The sequence below is a fragment of the Xiphophorus hellerii genome, chromosome 16 (assembly GCF_003331165.1).
Source record: "Xiphophorus hellerii strain 12219 chromosome 16, Xiphophorus_hellerii-4.1, whole genome shotgun sequence".
Classification (NCBI taxonomy): Eukaryota; Metazoa; Chordata; class Actinopteri; order Cyprinodontiformes; family Poeciliidae; genus Xiphophorus; species Xiphophorus hellerii.
This window is the reverse complement of record NC_045687.1, coordinates 6,734,700-6,760,735: the sequence shown is the minus strand read 5'-3', so window position 1 is coordinate 6,760,735 and position 26,036 is coordinate 6,734,700. Positions and strand designations below refer to the sequence as shown.

The following is a 26,036-nucleotide window of genomic DNA, read 5'->3' as shown; positions in this document are numbered from 1 at the left end:
AAAAATAACTCGTTAATGGCATGCAGTGATATATTTTAGGTGGTTCTGATGGTTATGCAGACAGCTAATGAGTCCTAAATTTCAATTTCTTTGAAAATTAAGCCATATAAGGCCATTTTAAAAGATAAACAATTTTATGTAATATTGCTATGGCCTGTTCAGCATACCGCTATCAGCCTCCATAAAGACAAGCAAATTCTGAAAAAGGTGCATAGGAAAGAATCTCGGCTGCTTGAGGTCTAGTGTAAACTTTCCACAGGGATTGTATGGGGAGCTGTGTCGGGATATTTTTAGTTTTTATTAAATACGAGCCAAAATTAGTCTGAATTTAAATGCTTGAAATGTGTCTCTTTGTGTAAGGAATCCATTTCCAATAAGTTTCACATTTTGAACAGCATTACTGAAATTAGAGAAGTTTTCGATAATATTCCAGTTTATTGAAAGACACAAGCTATCAATTTCGCAATCAAACAATACAAATGTATTGAATTCTAAGATAAAAATGAGACAACTGCTTTTATACCTCTTGGTTTTCACGTAATCTACATTTATTTCATGTAAAAGCTCCAACTAAAATATTTGCCCTGTTATGAAATTTCCTACAGTATGTGAATGCAACAACACGGGCTGGTGGGATGAGCCAATCAGAAGCCAGGAAACATCAGCTAAGGCTATGAGGAGAGAGGTAGAGGGGTAACTGACAGCAAGCTTTATTCTCAGACCAGACAGGTTCCGCTGGCGGAGAGTGGAGCAGCACTGCCGAGGATCTCCACACATCACGTCTACCACAGTGAAAGAAAGAAAACAAGGTAAAACTTTGAACAATGACATTTAAATCTGTATTTGTTCTTCATTTTAGTGTCCCTCAGGATTGTTTTTTTTTTTTTATTAAGAAAATACATTAAACCAGATTTAAAGCGAATCTACTTTATCCAGCACGTAGTTTAAACATAATAATAATAATAATAATAATAATAATAATAATAATAATAATAATAATAATAATAATAATAATAATAAGTTGTTTTTGCTTTTGCAAACTAATGAAACAAGTTGATTAAATCAGTTGAAACGGTGCCTGACTTTGTTCCCCCCACCACACAGCTTTCCCTGTACAAGTTTGTTGGGGCATTTCTTTTCTTGAGCATCATCCCTTTTTGTGCATCCTCTCCAACCATCCGTCATTCTCTATTTTGAGAGACACTATTACTGTCTGCCATTTGTACCAGTGTTATTTTGGCTGTGTAGTAGTGATTTTTTTTCCTCCTCTGACAGCCCAGGTACAGAGAATAAATTGCAAGATGAATGAAAACCCAGTTTTGGATTAAACATCATCCTGGCCTGGAACCCATTCTGTGGTGACTCTGGAACAACAGTGATCAATAATGAGAGCGGTCCTTGGCTGTCATATTAATCCATTTAAGAAATGACTGCCAGAGCTGCAGAGGAGAGGGAACAGTTGAGAGTAGACATCAGGGCTTTCAGCCTAATGAAATGCATAGAAAGAGATGGTTGCCAGTCTTTGCGTTTTGTCTACACGTTATGGTCAGCATCACCAACACAATACAGCTCATATTTTTGAAGTAGAAAGAAGATGATCCATAGTTGCCAATGTAGTTTACAAATAAAGTCATTTTCTGTGATAATGCTAATTAGTGCAGCCCTTATAAGTAAGTAAAAGTGCAAGTCGTGATAACATATCTAATGGCCTTGGGAACCTAGTAGGGCAGACTAATCAGAGATTTATGGTGAATAAAACGGTAAAAAAAATTTAAAAAATCCTAGCAGTTTTATCAAACATTGACAGCAACTCCAAAATATGATTATTACTATAACCTTAGCATAATTGTGGAAGTTTAACAGCTAATTTATAACATATGTAACACTGATTTAGTGGCATAATTATTAGAGACACTATCCAGGCTTTTACAGACCAATGACAAATGCTGGACTTCTCCCAGGAATTTAGATTTTGTGAACTCAAGCTTTACACATAACATAAGTATTCTTTTTGGCTTATTTACATTTAACAACATAATGCCACTCAGGAAAACAGTGCTGCAGGTTCCCAGATGGAGATAATTGTTTTGAATCCAATAGAAAATGAAAATATATGATATTCTGAATATACAAATACATGAATGCAAAGGCACCTCATTTGAATAGTAATAGTAAAGAACTTAAATTGCATATTTCATCAAATATTGTATTTGGTAGTTGAATGTACAAGGAATACTTTTTTTTTTTTAGTTTTTTTATGCATTTAATGAATAATAATAAAAAAAATATATCAGTTTTTGGGCCATAGCCAATAGAAGGAAAGCTTGAAGAATAACTAGTGTATTAATTATTGAATTATATAATTGTATTTAATTTAATATAAAGGAAAAGCTCATCCGACCTTGAACCTACAAGAGTATTTCCAGTGTAATACCTGCATATTTTTATACTATAACGTAAACTGGTCGTTGTTTAGGATTCCTAAAAGTATAATTCATGTTGTGTCTGATCTTCACCTTGTTGGGAGACTTAAAATTCTTAATGTTCGACTTTATTACAAGTTCAGCTTTTATGAAATTGAAACTGCAGTGCTGTTATGACACATGAAGGTTGGAAACTTTATGTCAGTGGTCAAAACGTATTTGCAAAGTGCAACGGTCACATCTTCACCCGTTCGGCAGTAAAATTTATAGATGCTTTTACTGGTTTGTGATTTTATGTGTCATTTTACTTACGTCACAAGCTGAAATAAACTGGATGCCAATAGCAACTAATTATAAGTTGTCTGACCTGCATGATTTCACTGTTATGGTGTTAAAATGGTTCACATCAGATCAGCTTGAGCTCTTACAGGGTGAAGACGTGTAGCTGCTGAAGCCTCAGCAGGATGTGACTGTTTAACAAGCAAATATCCACCCATCACCTCATTAGTACCAAAAGACCAAACAAACGCCGGCTGATCACGTTAGATTCCGCTTTAGTAAGTCCATTGTCTGGTTGTTGCACGATTCATGATGACACAAAGGAAAACATGTAAATATATTTTTTTTAGCTATCTCTATTAATGCTTTGCATGTACAGTGCCATGGTAACAATGAGGTACTGTTGCATTTAGATTTCAAATATTACATGCCAGGGAAAACACCTGCACAGCACAGCTGAATAATGATGCAGCAACTGGACTTTCAGTTGGGTTGTTTCGTTTACTAGGAATGTGTGAATGTATGTCTTGGTAAAGGCAAATAGACCATCGTTTTTAACTTTGAACTTTTCAGCATTTCAGTATTTTTTTTGGACTGTGATGATATAAAAGCAAACATATTTTAGTTTTTTTTCAAAAACTAAAATATGATATTCCCAGCCTCTAGCAGGTGTGCACAGACACAACATTTCATGGGGACTGCTTTAGCGACATGGTGCATGTTGGATTTGGAATAATTATGGATATTAGATTAAGCAGACTGCCATCCATTGCTCTTGTTAGTTTGTGGTTTGGTGTAACACTGTTGGTTTTTTTTGGGGGGGTTAGGTTTTATTGGCTCTAGTGGCCTTTATTTGATAGTTAATTGCCAGGAAAGTGGGTAATGAGAGAAGGGGGAAGACATGCGGCAAAGGTCTCCAGGCCGGGACTCGAACCTGCGACAGCCGCGTCGAGGACTAAGGCCTCCATATGTGGGTTGTGTTTAACCCCTGCGCCACCACAGCACACCCCAACACTGTTGCTTTAACATCATTTGCTGTTTGTTTATTGCTGCTGTTTGGTTTCCCACTGCCATGGCTGCTTGACCAGTATGACAAGTGTGTAACAGCAATACAAAAATCTCTAAAACATTTTGACATTTTTGTCTTTTTACAACCACAAAACTTGATGCGTTTTATCTGCATGTTATGGTCAGCATCACCAACACAATACAGCTCATATTTTTGAAGTGGAAAGAAGACGATCCATAGTTGCCAATGTAGTTTACAAATAAAGTTATTTTCTGTGATGAGTGGTAACATCCCTGCAACATCGCATGAACGTCAACAGATTAGGGAATTTGTATCAGCCTGCATCAGATGTGGCTTTTTCAGAAACAATGTGGGCTTCCAGTGGTTCTGATTCTACATTTTATTTCACTTTTCTCTCTATTTTTGAGGACTTTATCCCAGACAGAACAAATTTTTGAGCTATATTCCTGCAATTTTGCTATTAAAAATGTCTGGTAATTCGAACAGAAAAAAAGACACGTACACGCATTCTTTAAGCTAAACTTGCATACATTTTCTGTTTATTGTAGTATAAAAATTCCTATCCACAAAGCCTCTTTGCTTTGTGGATAGGATAAATAATGAGATAAATAATGAGATAAAAAAAGACCTCTGTCTTTTTTTATCTCATTATTTATCTGTTTATCTTCTCGTCCACCCCTCTCCGCACCGCCCTCCACCAGACAAGACCATCTTGAGCAGTCATGTCGGCCAAAGCCATCTCAGAGCAGACGGGGAAGGAGTATCTCTACAAGTATATCTGCACATCGGCGCCAGTCCAGAACAGGTTCCGCTACGCCAACGTGACAACCGAAACGGACTTTCAGCGGCTGGCGCAGGAACACCCATGGCTGCTCACAGAGGTGAGACAGCAGAGCTCGTTTGAACTAAAATACATGTAGACGATGTTTTTCTTTAGATGATTAAACGTCTGGAGCATAAATGAGGGAAAAGCTGGAGAACGATCTCTGCTTTATGGAGACAATTACTCAGGCTGACAGCAGAGTGGTCACTTGGTGCTCATTAGCTGAAATCACAGAGAAGAGAGTGATGCTTCAGCTCTGTTAGTGAAACTGGAAAGCCCAGGAGACGGAGAGAAATCCTCACTTTACCTCCATAGCTGAGTATGAATGATTTCTCCTCCTCTCCTTGGCCAATCCTCTCAGCAAAACTGTCACTAGCTCTTTATACAAGTTAACTTAATTACTTGGTTACTTATCTAGAGTAAAAAGGTCATTCTTCCTGTACCTCCCTCACGACTGAAGGATTTTATCAGGAAGGTAAAAGGAGGATGCAGAGGGCAGATCCACAGAGATGCCAGCTCTGCTAGAATTGATTAAGAAATCACATTAACTTTCACCCTCAACCCTCTCTTCCTCTGCTCAGTGCCAAGCACCCAGATAGTAACGACTCCACTGTCAGACGTCATTCTCTGTATTTAACTTAGAAGAGAAGGTGGGTGGGCTAGATTGGTGGGGATATAGTCTAAGTTTGTATTTACATCATGTGCAGTTTAGGTTTAAATTTGAGCTTTGGAAGAAAATGTTTCTTGATAATTGAGTGATTTTTGTGAGCTGCGTGAGTTAATACATTTCTGTGCTCTTATTCTATAACACACTTACAAAAATTGAGTCTTTGGTCTATTTTAGTTTAATAATTAACAAAACTTTGATCTCAGTTACTTACTTACTTACTCTGATACCTCTAAATAAAATCAACAGCAACCAAAAGTTGCCTAATTAGCATGTCCACATGTGTGGAACTTTATCTAGTTGCTCTGTTAAGGCCTCTGAGGTTTGCTGGAGAACATTAGTAAACAAATAGCATTGTGAAGATAAAGAAACAGCGGAAAGGTTACAAATTAAGTTTTGGAGATGTTTAGAGCAAGTTTGAGATGTAAACAGAGCTGTATAATATATCAGTCTCATCAGGGGAATCTACATTTTTGCTTTAATGCAATTGCAATGTTATGTTTGGATTCAAATTATGGTAGGATATTTCAGTTGTTTTGTATTCCAACTCTCTACCTCTACTACATTTGACCAGCTAGATGGACTCTATCTGCTCTCAATGCCCACTCCAGATGTTTATGTTTAGTAACTTGCATACTAAAACTCACAGAATATGGAGGGAATATTATAATGTTGGGAAAAAGAAGAAAAATAGAGTCAGATGAATTGAAAATGTTGGTTAATTTGGAGCTAGTATCACAATATCCAGGAATCAGTTGTTTTCCTGATGCTGTGACACAGTTACTATAAAACAATATCCCACATTCCAAACATCTCTGTGGAAATTGGACTACTTTACTGCTTTATTAGATCAGAGAATACTAAAGGAAATTTCTTGTTTGATTTTAAACGTGTTCACATGACAACTACGTTTGAATCCTTGGGTATTTTAAGATTGATTCTATTAAATTTGCCTCTACAGTGAGATTTTAATAGTTCCAACTATTTGTGTTTATGATGTAACACCATCAGTGCTGATGCTTGCTCCCTGCATTCATAGTGTTTTGTTTTCCTCCTGCAGAGACTCGTTGTTAAGCCAGACCAGCTGATTAAGAGGAGAGGGAAGCTCGGTCTGGTTGGCGTCAATCTGGACCTGAACGGGGTCAAAGAGTGGCTCAAGCCACGCCTTATGAAAGAGACGATGGTACGTCATGCACCCGTACTAATTACCTCCATTTAAACATACTCCTGAACTCTCACCCATCAATTTTTCTACTATGCCTTTCTTCTTCTTCTTTTCTTTGTCTACCATCCCTGTATTACACTAGCACATTTTCAAATTTAGTATCCATATGTGTGTTTGTGTGCGGGTATTAAATCAGTCCAGTCAGCTGAGGCGAGCTCTGCCGCTGAAGCAGTAGTCAGTCCATCAATGTAGCTCTGAGATGCTGCTCTGCCTCATAAACCAAGACGGGTCTATTTAGGGAATAGGTTGTTTCACGGATAAATAAAGGAGAGTGTTTTTGTCCAGCCACCATTAGACTATAAAGTCTCCTCACAGATCAGATGAAACTGTCAGTGCCAGTAAATAAGAATAAATGTTGTGTTGTGAAGAGCATGTTGGGTTATATCATGTTTATTATACATCCCCAGATTTCTACAATACTCTATATTTGCCCCAGCTGGGTTTTAATATTTAATTTTCAGTCTTTTTCATTAATGTTGGCAAATTATGGCTCTTGCTTACAGTTGACATTTATTTATGATAATTTGCATTCTGTTACTCTGAGGCACCTCATTTATCTGTCTGGGCTTGAGGTCCCATGTCAGGTTTTCAATCTTATATCCTTTTTTGATCATCCACTTCTTCTTTTCGCTGTATTATTTGAAATGGCATTTCTTTCTCTCTTTTCTTCTCTCATTCAGTCCCTTATTAGGCTTTTTGCCTGTTGGCCTTTAACAGGAACCATGACAGCTTCCCCAAATGAAATGTGCCCGTGGCTCTACATGACAAGTTTTTCTGTTTTTTTTTTCTCTCTCTATAATGTCAATTTCCTTCAGTCAAGTGTTAGATTTTGGTTACTTTACTCCAGTCTGAAAACAAATAAATAAAGGGATCAAACATATATTATCTACAGTCTGTGAAATCGCCTTAGTTATTTTGCAATCACTGAGAATTTATGTCAGTGCATTAATTTTGTTCTGTTGCTGGTTTACAGGTGGGAAAAGCAAAAGGCATTCTCAAAAACTTCCTTATAGAGCCATTTGTTCCTCATAAGCAGGTAAGCCAGCCATCTTGGACCTGTGACTCTTTTTGACTGCCTAAGTCAGGAATCCTACATATTTTTCATGTCAAAATTCAACAAATTTCCCAGATGAAATTCTTCCAATACTTCACCCATCAGAATTTTTATTCTTTATTTTTTTTTTTTATTATCTATTTGCTGTTATTGCCTGTCACTTTTCTGCTGTTCCACAGACATGTCTTTGTTGTCAGACAACGAAGGGTGTTTGTATTTTATTTGCATTCTATTCTATCCTCCAGACAGAGGAGTTCTACGTGTGCATTTATGCTGCCCGAGAGGGAGACTACGTCCTCTTTCACCACGAGGGAGGGGTGGATGTCGGAGACGTGGACGCCAAGGCACAAAAGCTGCTAATTGGGGTGGATGAAAAGATCAGTGAAGATCGGGTGAAGAGAGAACTGCTGACTAAGGCTCCCAATGACAAGAAAGCGTAAGTATGAAAAAATACTAATAAATATAACAATCTGGATTTAATAAATAATTCCATCACTGTACTCTAAAACTTATTACAACTATTGTGTGTAAAAAACAAAATGCGAGTGATGGACGACCAACACTCTGACATTAGGAGTAAATGCCAGGAAGGAGGAACGAATGGGTGTGTGGTTCCATTAAACAAATGACATTTTCCTCCTCGGCTCTGCCTTTCTTCGATCAGCCTCCACCCACAGCCTTTCTTTGTGTCCCAGCAACATTCAAAGCACGTTCATTTTTTTTTATGGAAAGGATACAGTGGCACGTCTCCCCCTCACCCCTGACCCCTGCCGATTCATCTCCTCAGCGGCGCTCTCGTGACAGCAGATTCTGGCTGGACTCACTGTCTTGGCTGACATTGAAGAAGCAACCCCTGAAAGCACTCCGCCGGCCCTATCTCGACTCCCCTGCCCAAACACTCACTTCAGACTGAAAACAGGATTCCTATTTTTCTGCCCTTCCCATCAGAGGCCGACGTGGTTGAGGCAGAGTCGCTCAGGGTTTTTGTTCCAGTTTTCACCCAGGACCTTTTGTGGTTACAAATCTCTGAGCTGCCTGCTGAACTGACAGGCAGGAGAGGGCAGCAAAATGCCCCCCCACCCGACCCCCTAACTCCTCCTCCTCCTCCATCTCCCTGTTTTGAGATGTGATGGTGGAGGAAAATCAAATGTGCCTGCATCTAATTTACAGGTGGGCTGTTTCTCATTCTGCTGATCCTCGCAAACCCTTAGTGATGTGTGCTACAGTGTGTCTCTTTGATTTACGAGGCGATTCTAACTGTTAAACAGGGTGTGTTGGATTGCATATCCTGGAGATGTGACTCCATGCACATGCTCTGTTTTGTACATTAGATTTTTTACTTGCAGATGAGTCATTTCCATATAGAAATAAAGAATGCATGTATGTGAACAGAGAATTTTAAGCCCTAATATGTATAAAGTTTCAAAGTTTAAATACAGACTCAGCCTTTAAAACACATCATATTTTTGTGACTTTGTTTTGTATGTTAAATATTTATGAACCAGCAGCTTTTTGGATGTGCAAATACTTTCTACACCAGCCTTATAAATGCAAAGCAAAAATGTGCAGTTAGGCACAAAATTTAATAGAATGTAAAATCTTACACACTGTATCCAGTTATAGCCGCTGAAGTTCTGTTTCATACAATGTTTTAATTTCAGGCAAGTTTTCAAGGCCATCTGAACGTCTTGTTTTTTGTGCTCTAGCTTCTATTTATCTCTTTTGCAGTTTTTCTTTATAGAACATAGAGCCGATTAAAAATACTCGCACATTGCTTTATGTTATAAAAGAAGAATTAACGGCTTAGGAAATGAAAGATAAATCTTTGCATTGATTATTGAAATCATGTACAAGGAGAAATCTGCTTTATCGTCATCCTTTTGCAGGATTCTTGCCAGCTTCATCGTTGGACTCTTCAACCTGTATGAGGATCTCTTCTTCACATACCTGGAGATCAACCCTCTGGGTAGGTTTTCATCGATCCAGTTCTGCAAAAACATGTAGATCTGGTTAACTCTGTTGGCCGCTTTTGTAGAGATGTGTTTTTTTTCATGGAAATGATGTAGTCAAACTAAAAATAGAATAAAATGTTTTTTTTCAGTTTGAGAACATCTTACTGCAGTAAAGGTTTAACTAATTTAAAGGCTTTCGCTGATCCTTACCAGGGGTGCAAAAAATATGTCCATGTCTGCATGGCTTATCTGTAAAAGCTATCATAAATGCTTCCTTTGCTTTATTCCCACGCCGGTTCATCAATATGCTATTGAATTTTATAATTAGAAAGAGGACATCAAAGTGGAACTGCAGATGAAAACAGTATTTCTTATTAAAACAGAAGATTCTGCCAATTCTTAACATCCAGGAAAGAAAACATTAAATAATTCAGACCCGTCCTGCTTGATGAAGGCAGCTTGTGTTTCTAATGAAGTAATTGGGCAACAGTACATGCCCTGTGGCAGCTGTTCATGTTGATGTGGCTGCGCTGCTGCTTTGATAACCAGCCACTTCCACCTCATCTTCACTCCTTCCATGCCTCCTGCTGGGGCAACAGGAAGGTTCCTTCTGTTGACCCAGACGGTCTCCACAGCTGTAATAGTAAAATTATAGATCTTAACATGGTGTTTGTTTCTCGTGTCAGTGGTGACAAAAGATGGCGTGTATGTGCTGGACATGGCGGCGAAGATTGACGCAACTGCTGATTACATTTGCAAATCCAAGTGGGGTGACGTGGAGTTCCCGCCCCCCTTCGGCAGGGAGGCCTACCCCGAGGTGAGGAGGGGCAACATCGGTAGAGGATGTCAAGCAGGAGGCACAACGAGGAAATCAGTAATCTGAACAGCGTTATAGAACCCTGTCTCATCATTTCAAATTAGATTTACTCAAAATATTGAATAGGCCATCTGTCAGTAACCTTTAATAAAGTTATAACTATTCTGATCAATTTTGTCTCTAATGAAAGCAATGAGCTACAGCTGAGTAGAAATTTTTCCATTGCTTAGAACTCAGCTTTACTCCTGACTTTTGTTAATCAAAAAGAGGATGTTTATTTGTTTGTTTATCATATACTGATCATTTCGCTTCTTTGCTATTTTGGTCATTTTTTACCCGATTATTTTGTGCACAAAACTGAACTGTTTGCTACTTTGACCTTTTGTCAATTTTTATCCCCTTGGGGATGCTATGTACCTGCTTTGATCATTCAAAGTAATTTCCTACAATCTAATTAATCTAATGTTATTACATTTGCTTATATATTTCCAGAAATTCATATCTACTGGGAGGAAGTTTCTCATAGATGTTTTGTTTTGGTCAAGGGTCAAAAGTTTATGCTTTTGTCTCCCCCTCTCAAGTTGTACCTATGCAGTTTTGGTTTCATACCTGATATTTTTTTAATTATAATTTTCAATTCAGTTTTTCTAACAAACAAAGTAAATATGGTTAATGTAGTGGTGTTTTTTTCTTTTATTTGGCTGACGCATGTTGAAGGCACGTCTGTCTGTGAAGCAGAAGGTCTGGACTAATTGGCCTGCTGTGAGATGAGAGCAGAAACCAGGCACAGTGGGTGTCTTTGATTAGGAGCTAGTTTTTTTTTACCCAGAAGCACCAGCTGTGACCCAGACTGTCACAAACAACTGGAGATGTCCACCGCATCGACTGTCATCGGTGCTTGTGTTGGCCACAATCTAATTAGAGATAAATCTAACTACTTGCTTCAAGTAGGAATAACTTTAGGTATTGATCATTTCTTTGTGTGTTTCAGGAAGCCTACATCGCTGATCTTGATGCAAAGAGCGGTGCCAGTCTCAAACTGACTCTGTTGAATCCTCGAGGCAGAATCTGGACCATGGTGGCTGGAGGAGGTGCCTCAGTCGTGTACAGGTACCTACTGTAAATCTACATGACAAGAATGCAGAATCTACATGCTTTTCATAAATCATTTAACGTTTCTCCTGGTTGGCTTTATTGTTCCCAAACTTTGTCCTCAGTGAATTACACATACCCATATAAAAGAATAAGGACAGCATGGCAGCTCATGGTTCAGCCACTCAGACTGCCCAATCAGCTGTCTGCCAAATGAGATTTCTAAATGTTGCTGTTTTAGAAACACTCAGGAGGAATCGGTGGTTTTCCATCTGCTGAGGAGGATCAAAAGCGTAACATGCTGACATATCAGCCGTAACTAATTACTCCCTGAGTGCACTGTCTTATGTGTTTACAGTGCAGTGCGGGATCCAAACCGATGGAAACGCTTTCAATGCACATATTATTTTCTTAAATTGAGCTAAGAAAAGTCGCTTTTGTTTTTGTGGTTAAAAAAAACTCCCAGTGATACAATTTGTGACCTGGGTGGAGTCGACGAGCTGGCCAATTATGGGGAGTATTCAGGAGCGCCAAGCGAGCAGCAGACCTACGACTACGCAAAGACCATCCTGTCTCTGATGACGAGAGAGAAGCATCCTGATGGTAGGGGAATGTCAGGTTTCTCTATAATACATGAATTGTAACATTCCTCTTTATTGTGATCTAAACATATTTATTAAATTCCAGGAAAGGTTTTGATTATCGGTGGAAGCATTGCAAACTTCACAAATGTAGCAGCAACATTTAAGGTACAGTATTGCTGAGCCCCAGGCTGTAATGGGTTGTTCTCCTGTCTTTCCATTTCTGAAGAGTGTTTAAAAGAAATAGGTCCATGTGTCACATAAAATATGCACCCAAGGAAACAAGAAGTCATGGCAATTAATGAATAATTAAGTAATTGTGGTCAACTTAATATAGCCACTTTATTTGCATTTACTTTTGGTAGTACCGTAATCCAATAAATTTACCACATGAAAAAATTTACACAAATGAAATGCTAATAATAAAATTCAATGGTATGGAGATAATTTTTTAAAAGATATTTTTAAACATGCCAACCATAAAATTTAACTCAGTAACTGTAATTCAATCATGTGGATTAAAAAAAATCATTTTATGTTAAAATCTTATTTCCTTCAAAGTTTAGTTAGTCTAAAAATCTTACCTGCATCGTGATGCACAACTGGAAATAACACAGACTGTGTCACTTAGCGTCTGATATTAAACCTGCACAGCAAATCAACTTGAGTCTAATTATTTTGAGTTGGGTGATTATAGCTCTGTGACTTTGATTGGTTAAGTTGACAGATCAAATAAATTAATGATGTGTTGTCACATATAACTATAAGATAATCAAATTATAAAACACTTTGGCATTGTGAACATTAACAACATTGTTGTTTATAAAGTGTGCTTTATGTTAATTCTTATATCATTAATGTATAATAGCTATTGCATATTTATTCAACTTTTTAATGATTTCAATTTTAATTATCGACTCATTTCAGTATTTATTTGTTTATTCATTTATTCCTTAAATTTTGGTAATTTTGCCCCTCCATAGACTTGTTGTATAATAAGAAACATTTTCTTCTGTTTGTAAATTTTTATTACCTGTCTGTCTCAAATTAGTCACCACAAGTATATATGTCTTATTCAGGGAATTGTTCGAGCTATTAGAGACTATCAGGGGCCACTTAAGGAGCATGAAGTCACTATATTTGTCCGCCGCGGTGGCCCCAACTATCAAGAGGGCCTCAGAGTGATGGGAGAAGTTGGTATGTTTTTTTTTCTGCTGTTTAAATTTTTTTATACAAAAACTTTCTGCCAACACCAGCTGATTGTCTTTTGATGCTAATTCCCACACAGGAAAAACCACCGGAATCCCGATTCATGTCTTTGGCACAGAAACGCACATGACTGCCATTGTTGGCATGGCTCTGGGTCACCGGCCAATTCCCAATCAGCCTCCCGTTGCTGCCCACACCGCCAACTTTCTCCTCAACTCTAGCAGCAGCACATCGGTATGACATGCAACTCAGCCATGTTGGCCCACAGTGTGCAGTGTTTAAATAATCAGCTTCCAGTTGTGATATATAGTTTGGTGAAAGGAGGACTGGCACAGCAGCCTCTGTTTTAGCTCCTGCTGTCTTGTCCTTTTAGTGAATCAGGTTATCTGAAGCCCAGTAGCTCTATTGTGTAAGAATAGTGTAGAGGTTGTGCACCGTTCTTACTCAGTTGTAAGTCTAGTCAGCAGAGCCGTGCAGTTTCCCCCTGAGGCTTCCATTAAAAATGTGCACAGTGAAGGATTTCAGCAAAGTGAGTGTGCAAGTGCTTACACATGTGTGTGTACAGTGCTTAGTTTGCCTTAAATATACATTGAAAAAAAATCATGAGATATGCACTTAAAAAATATATTTTTTAAAGTTATTTCTATGAATGATTTAGACCTAAACTAAATTTTTAGTTTAGGCTGAACTCAAAGGTGGTTAGTCTGAAATTTGCAAGTCATTCTTCGGAAAGCCGATGGCAGACGTGCAAAATAGCAGAACTTCGAATGGATGTTCAGTGCAGGTGGTGTTTTATCGAATAACCTGAAGGCCTGACGTATCTCTGCTCCATCATTGCGTTTGCAGTGAATAAAGGACAAGAGCTTCCCCTCCCCATTTTGTTGTTTGCAGACTCCAACATCCAGAAGAAAAGACTCTTCAGAAAACAAAGCTAAAGTTGAGGGCTCACCAGCTAAGAAGGTGAAAACTGGAGCTTCTGTTAGTGAGTATACTTGCACCCCATTGCACAGTAAAAACATTTGCATCCTAAATTTTTCAGCTATAACATCTCATCACAAAGTACCACCACTCTTAAGCTAAAGTGTTGGGGCTCCCTCTTATGACAGCAAGAGCAAACTACAATATTGAAACAATAATGCTCATACTCACAGTGTCATACAAGGAAAATTTATCTTAAAAAAAAACAACAACTTCCATATAAAATGTATTGCTTAAACACATTTACAACATTTTAAGTGACCAGTTTCTATCTCTGAGTGATTTCTTTCCTCTTAGCCAAGGCCTCGACCCTTTTCACCAAACACACCAAAGCTCTGGTGTGGGGTATGCAGACTAGAGCAGTGCAGGGCATGCTGGACTTTGACTATGTTTGCTCCAGAGAAGAGCCATCTGTTTCTGCCCTGATCTACCCTTTCACGTAAGGATACTCCTTCTTGCACATTTCATTCTTGAAGAAGAACCTTCTGTAGCTGGGTGTGTCATGAATACTTTTGTTCTTGGTCGCCCTCCAGTGGCGACCACAAACAGAAATTTTATTGGGGCCATAAAGAGATCCTCATCCCAGTGTATAAAAACATGAGCGATGCCATGAGGAAGCACCCTGATGTGGATGTGCTCATCAGTTTTGCTTCTTTGCGCTCGGCCTTTGAAAGCACCATGGAGACCATGCAGTACCCTCAGGTAAACACGTCTCCTGCAGCAGGATAAAAGAGTTATCTCATTTAAAGCGGTTGAGCAAAGCTCTTTTCTCTAATTCTCAGATTCGAACCATTGCCATTATTGCTGAGGGAATCCCTGAAGCACACACAAGGAAGATCATTAAAGCTGCAGATGAGAAGGGTGTCACCCTCATTGGCCCTGCTACAGTTAGTCTTTCACTCTTGGATAACTTAGAATATATCAGTGAAAAAAAACTACAGGGTGTCTTTTTGTTTCAGGTTGGAGGGATAAAGCCTGGCTGCTTCAAGATTGGTAACACTGGAGGCATGCTGGACAATATCCTTGCCTCCAAGCTGTACCGTCCAGGCAGTGTGGCTTACGTGTCCCGCTCAGGCGGCATGTCCAATGAGCTTAACAACATCATCTCCCGCACTACTGATGGTGTTTTTGAGGGTGTGGCCATCGGAGGGGACAGGTGTGTAACGTTTGATGTACTGTCACCAGCCCCTTCATTAGGTACATCTTCCTCCTATTGGATTGGACCTTTCTTTGCCTTTGCGCCTTAATTCTTGGTGACAGAGATTAAACGTTAGAGAACAGTTACTGTCAAATTCAAGAAACCATTGTGAGTTGATTTGAGTTTTGTGACATGGTTCATTGTTCTGTTGGAAGTGGCCACTATAGGTACACTGTCAATACAGCGGTAGGCTGTGGTGTTGATGTTGATGTTCCGTTCATTCTAAAAGGCCCGAAGTGTCCCTAGAAAATAGCAACGACACTACAACTTGCCCTAACCATTAAACATTGCAGTCATCAGATCAGGCAAACATTTCTCATCTGTTATTGTCTGATTTTAGTAAGCCTGTGTAAACTGTAGCCTCAGTTTCCCTTTCTTAGCTGAAAGGTGAGGAACCCAATGTGGTTCTCTGCTGCTGTAGTCCATCTGCATCATGTTTTTATGTATTCTGCATTCAGAGTTAGTTTTCTGCATGCCTCAGTTGTAAGAAGGGGTTACTTAAGGTACTGCTGCTTTCAACAAAAGATTTTTCCCAATGTCACTGCTGATCTTTAGATATAGTGTCATTTTCTGGTCCACCTTTTTTTTGTAAAACTGACAGATAGTTGTGTGATAAAATCCTGGTAGATTAAACATTTTCTGAAATACTCTTGCACTAACAACTAGGGCATATTTAAGGTTACTTAAATCCCCCTTTTTCCCCATTCTGCTACTTATTTTGAACTTCAGCAATCTGTCTTCACCACATGTAGATGTTGCTGTCATGTAATTGGATGATTCGATAACTGTGTTACCAATCGGTTGAACAGGTATACCTAATAAAGTGGCCAGTCAATATATATGAAAAATTTAAACATGTTTGTTTAAGTTTCTGCTGGACTTTCCCACAGATATCCAGGCTCCGTGTTTACTGACCATGTTCTGCGCTACCAAGACACTCCGGGAGTGAAAATGATTGTCGTACTTGGAGAGGTGAGAAATAGCTTCCCTCTTTGCTGGGAACTGAGGGAAAACTAGCAGCCATTTGACAAGCTGTGTGCAGCAAGGGCTGGGGAGAGGTAATTTTGTTGTTGCTTCATGCTACATAAAGTCAGAGAAAACTGGCTTTTTTAAAATCAGTTTTAAATGTGTAGCTCTTTTAACCCTTGGTATGCCTTAATACTTGTAATCAACCCAGACCTAGCTTTGTATCTAACTTCCAACATACTTTCTTTTAGATTGGCGGGACAGAAGAATACAAGATTGGCCAGGCTATTAAGCAGGGCAGAATTACCAAGCCAGTAGTGAGCTGGTGCATTGGTACCTGTGCCACCATGTTCTCCTCAGAGGTAAGAGGTAGACTTCAGGGTCTAATTCATTTCAGTCAAATAAAAAAAATTAAAGGTGTCTTTAACTTTGTTTTCTGGCACATTTTTATACATCAGGTACAGTTTGGCCATGCAGGAGCCTGTGCCAACCAGGCCTCTGAAACAGCTGTAGCCAAGAACAAGGCTCTGAAAGAGGCCGGAGCGTACGTTCCCAAGAGCTTTGATGAGCTGGGAGAGATCATCAAGTGAGTGCACAGCTATGCTTGTTCCAGTGGTTTATCAGGACATACAGCACATCCAGAAAATATTCACAGTGCTTCACTTTCCCCATATTTTTATGTCACAGCCCTACTAGTTTTAAGGGGAAAGGCTTTTATTCTGTTACAAAATGTAGCATAGCAAAATGTAGAAAAACTGAAACACCCTGTGAAATTTCCAGATGCACTGTGCTCCTATTATATACCAGTATACTCTTTATTTGATTGTTTTATGTTATTCTTTGTGCAGATCTGTGTATGACGACCTTGTTTCCAAAGGAGTAATCCAGCCAGCTGAAGAGGTGCCTCCTCCCACTGTACCAATGGATTACTCCTGGGCACGAGTGAGTAAAGCGGCAAGAATTATATTTTCCATTCTTTTTGGAAACAGTAAATTAGTGGATGACTAATGGCACTACCTGTGTTTTTCTGGCTGTTGTGCAGGAGCTGGGCCTAATACGTAAACCAGCTTCCTTCATGACCAGTATTTGTGATGAGAGAGGCCAGGAGCTCCTCTATGCTGGCATGCCCATCACTGAGGTCTTCAAGTCTGAAATTGGCCTAGGAGGAACTCTGGGTCTTCTTTGGTTCCAGCGGAGGTCAGACCTATCCACCGGTGCTTAGAAAAACGCCCGCCTGAGGGATTACTGGCCTACATACAGATTTATTTTTATAATTTCACCTCTCCATGTGCAGGCTCCCAAAGTACGCCTGCCAGTTTATTGAGATGTGCCTGATGGTAACTGCAGATCATGGCCCTGCTGTTTCGGGTGCACACAACACTATTGTCTGTGCCCGGGCTGGCAAAGACTTAATCTCCAGCCTCACTTCTGGCCTCCTCACCATTGTGAGACATTTTGATATATTTTTTTTCTTTTTAGTATTACATATCTGCCCAGATCCACCAAAAGGTACAAGAAAACCTTGACTTTCCTTTGTTGTTTCTTCAGGGAGACAGATTTGGAGGAGCTCTGGATGCTGCTGCAAAGCAGTTCAGCCATGCATTTGATAGCGGCATGTTGCCTATGGAGTTTGTCAACAAGATGAAGAAGGATGGAAAGCTGATCATGGGCATCGGACACAGAGTTAAGTCGGTGAGTAGTATTTATGGCTCAAAGGTAGACAAAGTTAGAGTTCTAAAATAAGATGAAGTCTTCAGATAATTTTCCAGTTTTCAACCGAATATTTTTTCTCTGCTTCTTCAGATAAACAATCCTGACATGAGAGTCCAGATCTTAAAGGACTTTGTGAAGCAGAACTTTCCTTCCTCACAACTTCTGGACTACGCTTTAGAAGTAGAGAAGATCACCACCTCTAAAGTAAGGATTTAAAGTGTTTGTTTTCCTGCATTAGCAACACACATCTTTTTCACTACATGAGCTCTCGCTGTCCCTGTGTTACCTAGAAGCCCAACCTGATCTTGAATGTGGATGGCTTCATTGGTGTGGCCTTTGTGGACTTGCTCAGAACCTGTGGAGGATTTACAAGGTCAGAAAAAAGTACATATTATAGCATATTACATTACATATTACATAATATAAAGTAACCATTTTCCTGACATATCCTACAGAGATGAGGCAGATGAGTTTGTTGAAATCGGTGCCCTTAATGGCATCTTTGTCCTGGGACGCAGCATGGGATTTATTGGTGAGTTGTTTCTATTGTTTTGGTCAGATCTGCACAACAGCAAACATTTCTGTCCAAGGCCCTCTTCACATCAAACTAACACTTTACAATAATGTTAAAAAAATCATCCAAGGCCTTTTGTGGTCTTGGAGAGGTGTTTCTGGGGTGCATCAAAAACAAACTGTGCTCTACCTTATGTATAAAACTACGTAAGATTCTCCTGATTATTTAGGCATGTAAACACATGGGGGAATCCTGGTGGTTCATTTTTGTGGTGGGAACATATTTGAGTCTAAAGTGTGCCGTGACAAAGCCTGGTAAGAGCAGCGGTAGCATTACGTTGAGGTGTGGTTCACTAGCAAGGATTGTGTATCAAAAAATCTGGGCCTCAATCCAAGGCTGCATAATGCTCACAGAACTCCAACAAGCAGTTGAAATGAACAATGTACATTAAAAAACCCCATGACGCTTAGGTCATTTGCATTCAGTGATCAAGTCAAAGTTTTAAGGCTGCAGTTCTAATGAAAATGTATCTGGTACAAGTGGTGGAAGCATTGTGGTAGAATGGAGACTTAAGCAGCAGAAAACAAACAACTCCACTGTTTTCATCTTTCCTACAGGTCATTACCTGGACCAGAAGAGGCTGAAGCAGGGTCTGTATCGCCACCCCTGGGATGATATCTCCTATGTGCTGCCGGAGCACATGTCTATGTAATCAAAGAGACAAAACCACATATCACCCATTGGTTCCACACTGTGATCTGCCACTTCAGAAACTAGTGACAGTAAATTAAAGGTACATGTTACAAATATTATAGCTGTAAATGTGAGACACTGAGAAGATGTTTCAGGGTGTAGTTGTAAAAGCCAGTCATTGCAGCAGTTTTGTGAGTACTACTAAAACCTGCCTAAATGCGATGCTTGAAGTTCTGTCAATGTGCTGCAGAGATGCAATAGGTTCAGATATACATGTGAATATTTAGCTGCTGACTACAACTACCAGTCACAATGAGTGAAGTGCTGTAATTTATCTACATATATAACATTAACATGTTTACAAAGTCTGGATGTCCTATTCTTGTGTAACGCCTACTCTCGTTATTGTGCCATTTGGAAATGACAAACTTCAGTGCAATACAGATCAACTCTGAAGTTCTTCATATCTGTATCGATGTAATATTCCTAAAGCAGTGGGAAAAACTAAACTGTTTGCTTTTGTGTGCCAAACCGAGATGTAACATGTTTATTATTTAGGCTTCATGTCTTATTTTATCTCTTTAATGCTGGTTTTAAACATCATTTCACATTCTTCATCTGTAACTGTCATACACAGTATGTAAAATGATCAAATCATGCTTGTTAGGTTCTTAAGTATGAGACAGAATGTTTTTTCCACCTTGTGCTTTTGTGTCTATTTTTAACCTCAGTGTGGACTAATTGTGCTTATTTGTGCTTACATGCTGTATGTTCACAATTGCACTTGTGAGATAAAAGAAATAAAATGAACATGATGTAATCATACTTTGTGATTTCCATAATCTCTTGACTCCAATGTCAGAATGTTCAAAGAGTCTGAAATAAGAAAACTTTCTTCCTGGTTTTGTCTTTAGAAAGCAGAACCAAATACCATTATTTTATCAGACCTTATGTAGTCCTGGTAAAAAAAGAAGAAATGTACAGTTTATGTTCACCTCAACTTTGCTTACCCCACAGATCCCACCATGTCATCATTTATCAAATATATAGATGCAGCTCAAAAGTATTTCAAAAATAAAATGCACCTTACAAATCCTAAATATATAAAAATACAAAAAAGCCTGAATTTCAAAAGGTGTACGTCTTCTTTTTTTCCATAACTGGGTCAGTTATGGATTCGACACAAAAAGTAATGCGCAGCAGTTGCACCATTAAGAGTGTGGGCAACATTAATATACTGGCCTCTTCAGTGGCCCCCATTTGACAGCTTCAATTACTTGTAATACTTATTTATTTCTATCTATGCCATTTTTGTGATTTTGCGCTTAATTGCGTGAGAATTTTAATGAATGTCTTACTCATTCAGTTATGGCTTTTTTAGTGTTTCCCTGCTTGTAGATGCATGGAGTCTTTACTCATGAGAATTACTAAAATTCTCATGAAATATGTAAAATGTTGACTGTAAATTGAAAAAATAGAAATCTGAATGGCAACTCTACATTTCAAATTGGGTATCTGGAATATATATGAACTACAGCCATTAAATGATATAACGGCCGCTCAAGCCATTAGGTTTTTTTTATTATAAATAAATTCTATGTTAGAGTAATTTTTAGCAATGGGAATGTATTATAGCTTTTAAAGTTGAACGTACTTTATTTTGCAAAATTACACATTAGATTACATCTTAAACCGGTCTACCATAACTCATGGTAAAACTATTAGTTGGTCAAACATCGCATAAAAGATAAACCATATTTTTTATCATCTGTTTTGGTGCAGTAAAATGATAGAATAATTACAAAAACACATAGAGGGATTTGTTTTTCTTTCGACTGAGGATCCCCTTTCGAATTACGGAAATGACGCAACGACTACGTTTCACTGTCTGACCCCGCCTGGACTCCATGTATGTGTGGCTGCGTATGTCGCCTTGTTTCCCTCTCTAGTTTACTCCATCTCCCACCTCTGCTCACCTCCAGAGCTGGTAGCAGAATGGCAGCGGCGGCTCCCAACCCGGAGGACTCCGCCAGGAATGGCAGCAGCGGCGGCGGAACCAGCAGCAGCAGCAGCACTCCTAGTGCACTAGCCGGAGACGGTGACGCGGAAGAGGCCGAGGACTTCACATCCTCCTCCCATTGCTCGGAGCTCTCTCGGCGGCAGAACGAGCAGAGAAAGCAGGGCTTGTTTTGCGACGTGACGTTGGCCTTCAGCAGCGGGGCGGCTACCGGGAGCGTCCAGAGCTGCGAGTTTTCGGCCCACAGGTCTGTGCTGGCTGCTGCCACCGACTATTTCACTCCGCTGCTGGGGGGGCAGTTCTCCGAGTCGCTCTCCGGACGGGTGGAGATGAAGGAGTGGAGCTCAGAGCTGGGGCCAGACCCGGAGACAGTGGAGAGTGTCATCCAGTACATGTACACCGGAGAAATACGCGTCAGCACCTGCAATGTACATGAGGTGCTGGAGCTGGCAGACAGGTACAATCTGTTTGTAATTTTATGAAATGCACATAGCGTCCGTAAACAGATCTAAACATCTCGAGATTTGTTCATGTTTTGTCACTTTTATGTGTTTTTATTTGGGATTTTATGTGATAGGCAAACAAAGCAATGCATAGTTGTAAAGTGGAAATAAAATGACAGATGGGTTTTTTAATTGGTATACACCTGAGGCAAAGCTTTGTAGAACCATCTTTGCAGCAATTCCTTTGAGGCATGTCTTAATCAGCTGAGCACTTCCAGAGAAAACAATCCCGCCTCCAATGGCTTCAGCAAAGTCAGATGGGATGGAGAACATCTATAAACATCAATTTTCATTTGGATTCAGCTCTGGACATTGACTTGGCCATACCAACACACTAATCCATTCCTTTATAGTGCTGATTGTGTGGTAGTTTAATTATCTGGTCAGGTGAGGTGGAATATTGTTGTTTATTGATACTGCCACCATTGTTACTGTAGGGATGATGTTTTAATGGTGATGCGTGCAGTCAATGTTTTTTGCAACATTGTGTTTTACATCCAGGCAACAAGATTATATTTGGTTTTAACTGTCCAAGGCAACCTTCTGACATGTGCTTTGTTTGATACATGGCTTGTAGCAAACTGTAACTTCTTTTGACTTTCTTTCCAGTGGCATTCCATAAATATCAACACAATGCAGCTTAGCACAATGCATGAATGTTGCTCCAGAGTTGCTATGAGGCTCTTGTCTGCTTTTCTAATTAAAACTCTTCTTGTGTAGTCTGTCAGTTTAGATAGATAGCCATGTTGTAGGTTTGTAATAGTGACCTACTCTCTCTATTTTGAAATAATGAACTGACGTTTTCACTGAATTCAACTTTAAACTCAGCATCTTCATCTCTGGCTTCACTTCTGTTTCTTGGTCTTCATGATGCTCTTTGTTCATCAAAGTTCTCCAACAAACCTTTGAGACCTTCAGAGAACAGCTATATTTATAATATACAGGTGAACTATATTTAGCAATTAGGTGACTTCTACTGCCTATTGATTGTACAAGATTTTATTTAAGAATATCAGACTCTTATTTGTAAGCTAAATTTGAAAAACCTGTGCAATTTCCTTTCAGCTCAAAATAATATGCTATTTGCATTGCTAGTCTTGCCTATAAAATCCCAATAAAATAAACTACATGTCCTAACATTACACTTTTGGTTTAATGATAGTTGCAAGCTCTTTTTCTTGGAAAATCCTCAATTCCCTCTGATGTTTTTCATTGTGTTTTTTTCTCTGTTACTTTATTTGAAGGTTCTTGCTGCTGCAGCTCAAAGATTTCTGTGGTGAATTCCTGAAGAAGAAGCTGAGTTTGACCAACTGTGTGGCAGTGCACAGTCTAGCTCACATGTACACCTTGGACCAGCTGGCTTTGCGGGCCGCAGACATGATTCGTCGCAATTTCCACAAGGTTATCCAGGATGAGGAGTTTTACACGCTCCCCTTTCACCTGGTCCGTGACTGGCTGTCGGATGCAGAGATCACTGTGGATTCAGAGGAGGTGCTGTTTGAGGCTGTGGTGAAGTGGGTGCAGAAGAACCCAGAAGAGCGAAGTCGCTACTTCGAGGAGCTGTTTCGTCTCCTCAGGCTTCCCCAGATAAAACCCACCTACTTGGCCAGGGTGGTGAAAAATGAACGACTTGTGGCCTCTAATGAAGCCTGCCTGCGGCTGGTGTCAGAGGCTGTAGAGGGCCACGCAATTCGCTTTGAGAACCTCAAGTCAGCAGATATGGAGTTCTGGTCTTCACACATGGCCTCATTTCAGCCTCGGTTCGGACAGAACATGGACGTTATCATGGTGGTGGGTGGGGTGTCAGAGGGCGGGGACTATCTGAGTGAGTGTGTGGGGTACTTCATCTATGAAGATCGATGGGTAAACCTCCCTCACATCCACAACCACTTGGATGGCCACGCCATCGCCACCACAGAGTCCCATGTCTATGTAGCTGGATCGATGGAGCCAGGATTTGCAAAGACAGTGGAACGTTACAATCCCAATCGCAACACTTGGGAGCAAGTCAGCAACTTAACCACGCGCAAGCACTCTTTTGGGCTAACGTGCATCAAGGATATCCTGTACAGCATTGGTGGGCACGGCAACTTCAGTCCAGGTTTCAAGGATGTTAGTGTGTATGAGCCTGAGCAGGACAAGTGGCACAATTTAGAATCAGCTCCTAAGATCCTGCGAGATGTGAAAGCGGTTAGTGTGGAGGATCGCTATGTGTATGTGACGGCACGCACACCTGTAGACACAGATAACGATGATGGACTGAAGACGGTGACCACCCGATATGACACCGAAAGCCGCCAATGGCAGGATGTCGACTCCTTGCCACTCATTGACAACTATTGCATCTTCCAGATGGCAGTGGCTTCGACTAACTTCTACCACACAGCTTCCTGCTGCCCTAAGAGTTACGCAGTGCGGGATGAAGTCGCCAGGCAGAAGATTAGTGCCCGCATCTCTGATGAGATCCTGGAGAGCCTGCCGCCAGAAGTGACCAGCATAGAGGGTGCCGCCATCTGCCATTTTGATGAGGACGTCTTCATCATTGGAGGCTGGAAGAACAGCGACGATGTTGACAAGCAGTATCGCAAAGAGGCCTACCGCTACTGTGCGGAGAGGAAGCGTTGGATGCTGCTGCCGCCCATGCCACAGCCCCGTTGTCGGGCCACCGCCTGCCACGTCCGCATCCCGTACCGCTTCCTGTACGGCTGCCAGCGGTACCCCATGCCCCAGAACCTGGCTCGCCAGCGAGATCGTATGCAGCAGATGCAGCAGCTCCACAGGCGCACCCTAACCCTGCGTCGACAGCTCCAGTCGCAGATAGAGTGCTGAACGGGGCCAGCGACATCTGAAAATTTCCACCATTCATGCATAACCCGCTGCTGTGAATGATGTGTTGTTCTCATTGGTGTCACTCATCTAAGCTGCGTGGCATTAGCTCCCATATTGTTGTATTAATTGCTGACTTAAAGCCATGAAATGTGTATGCAGGTCATTCAGGCGGTATATTGCAGATGTACACATGTTTATAAGAGTGTTTTTCAGCAGCCAAAAAACTAAGTATGCTTTAGTAATTAATGTTGATAAAGATGCTGTTTATCTATTTGTATAGTATAAAGCTATATATGTCTAAATTGATACTTGACATTCCTTTATTGTATATGCCTGTACTGGCAGGAATATGTGACATCAGTGATAACATTAGTATTGCATTCCTACTTTCTTAAGAGTCCCATCATTCCTTCCTTCCTAACACTGTGACAATCCCTTCATGAAAAGTCCAACTTACTAAAAGAGGACTTTACTTCAAACATTCAACATTGACTGTGAATATAACGTATAGGTTACCTGGTCTTTTCTTTCTGGATAGTCCAGAAAGACTTCTCATTGCAAAAGCTTCTAGAATGCTCTCTCCTTGTCCTCAACAATTGTAGTGTATTTTGGTCATTTATGTACATGTAATGCTTTAACAGTTCTCAGAGGGGCAGTATAATGTCCAGGCTCTAGTAATATGTAAGTTGCAACAACATTTCCCTTATTTATGCAGTACATTCAAAAAAATGTTTTGCCTCTATATTAATCACCAAAATCAATGGCTTACTCATTCATTTCTTTTGCACTTTTTAAATTTTTCCACTTATTCTCTTAATTCAAGCAGAAAATGTAAAAAATGTTTATGCGTATGAATGCAAGACTGTCTATGGATTGTGTCTGCACAGGGTTCGGTTATTGTTTTCCTAAGAATGGTTAAGGTTTCTCATAGACCTGCACTTTTTCAACCTCTTATTTGTAAAGTCTTAAAGTTGTTGCTGCACCTTGATTTAGCATTTTTCAGTTGTGTCATATCAGACAAGGTGATTGTATTTTGTAGATACCAGATTTCAGCAAGTAAGTTTTGAACTCTAAGCAAAGATGTTACCATCAGTATGGTCGGAATTGTTTCAAACATTAAATATCTCATAAAAAAATTATTTCTGTTACTTCATTTTGACATAGGTGTACATTGGAGGTGTCTCCTGTTGCCCACCAAAGAGACGTAAAGATGTAATAAAAAGGATTCAAACCTAAAGACAAAGAAGGGATTGCTATGAATTTGTTGTGACTGACATTCAGGAGCTGTGCAGTACCAAGGTTAAAGAGCGTAGAAATGATATTCATTTCCACTTTATGACCAATATAAAGATCTTAACTGAAATAAGCTATGTATTTGCTTTGCATGTGATAGTCTGACATTGTGTCCTTATATTTGGATGTAAGACGTACTAATGGCATCACTTGCAATTAAAGCTGTTTTTGTAAGATAAA

At 39.8% G+C, this 26,036-nt stretch overlaps 2 protein-coding genes and 1 long non-coding RNA gene across 6 annotated transcripts; 2 read left to right on the top strand and 1 right to left on the bottom strand.

The window, feature by feature from the left end:
- The first annotated feature begins 445 nt into the window (after positions 1 to 445).
- aclya (ATP citrate lyase a) lies at positions 446 to 20,039 on the top strand. Its single transcript, XM_032587193.1, has 28 exons — positions 446 to 809; positions 4,434 to 4,613; positions 6,283 to 6,405; positions 7,421 to 7,483; positions 7,747 to 7,937; positions 9,388 to 9,467; positions 10,140 to 10,270; positions 11,262 to 11,380; positions 11,829 to 11,965; positions 12,050 to 12,111; positions 13,023 to 13,140; positions 13,232 to 13,386; positions 14,044 to 14,134; positions 14,428 to 14,569; positions 14,664 to 14,832; positions 14,913 to 15,017; positions 15,090 to 15,286; positions 16,219 to 16,300; positions 16,546 to 16,656; positions 16,753 to 16,880; positions 17,143 to 17,236; positions 17,337 to 17,491; positions 17,589 to 17,739; positions 17,843 to 17,986; positions 18,098 to 18,211; positions 18,298 to 18,380; positions 18,463 to 18,539; positions 19,139 to 20,039. The coding sequence occupies exons 2-28, from the start codon at positions 4,455 to 4,457 to the stop codon at positions 19,231 to 19,233; spliced, it is 3,276 nt and encodes a 1,091-aa protein (XP_032443084.1). The 5' UTR covers positions 446 to 809; positions 4,434 to 4,454; the 3' UTR covers positions 19,234 to 20,039.
- Positions 9,066 to 21,294, bottom strand: LOC116735357 (uncharacterized). 4 transcript variants are annotated; one of them, XR_004342372.1, is made up of 6 exons: positions 21,191 to 21,294; positions 19,147 to 19,225; positions 18,294 to 18,362; positions 11,271 to 11,384; positions 9,890 to 10,088; positions 9,066 to 9,489 (listed from the first exon to the last, which is right to left on the bottom strand). It is a non-coding gene; the product is annotated as an uncharacterized LOC116735357 (long non-coding RNA). The 4 variants fall into 4 exon arrangements; XR_004342370.1 differs by lacking the exon at positions 9,890 to 10,088; XR_004342371.1 differs by lacking the exon at positions 9,066 to 9,489 and having other exon boundaries at positions 9,496 to 10,088.
- On the top strand, positions 21,089 to 26,036 carry LOC116735356 (kelch-like protein 11). Its single transcript, XM_032587194.1, has 2 exons — positions 21,089 to 21,688; positions 22,979 to 26,036. Exons 1-2 carry the CDS (start codon positions 21,126 to 21,128, stop codon positions 24,561 to 24,563), a joined length of 2,148 nt encoding a protein of 715 aa, XP_032443085.1. The 5' UTR covers positions 21,089 to 21,125; the 3' UTR covers positions 24,564 to 26,036.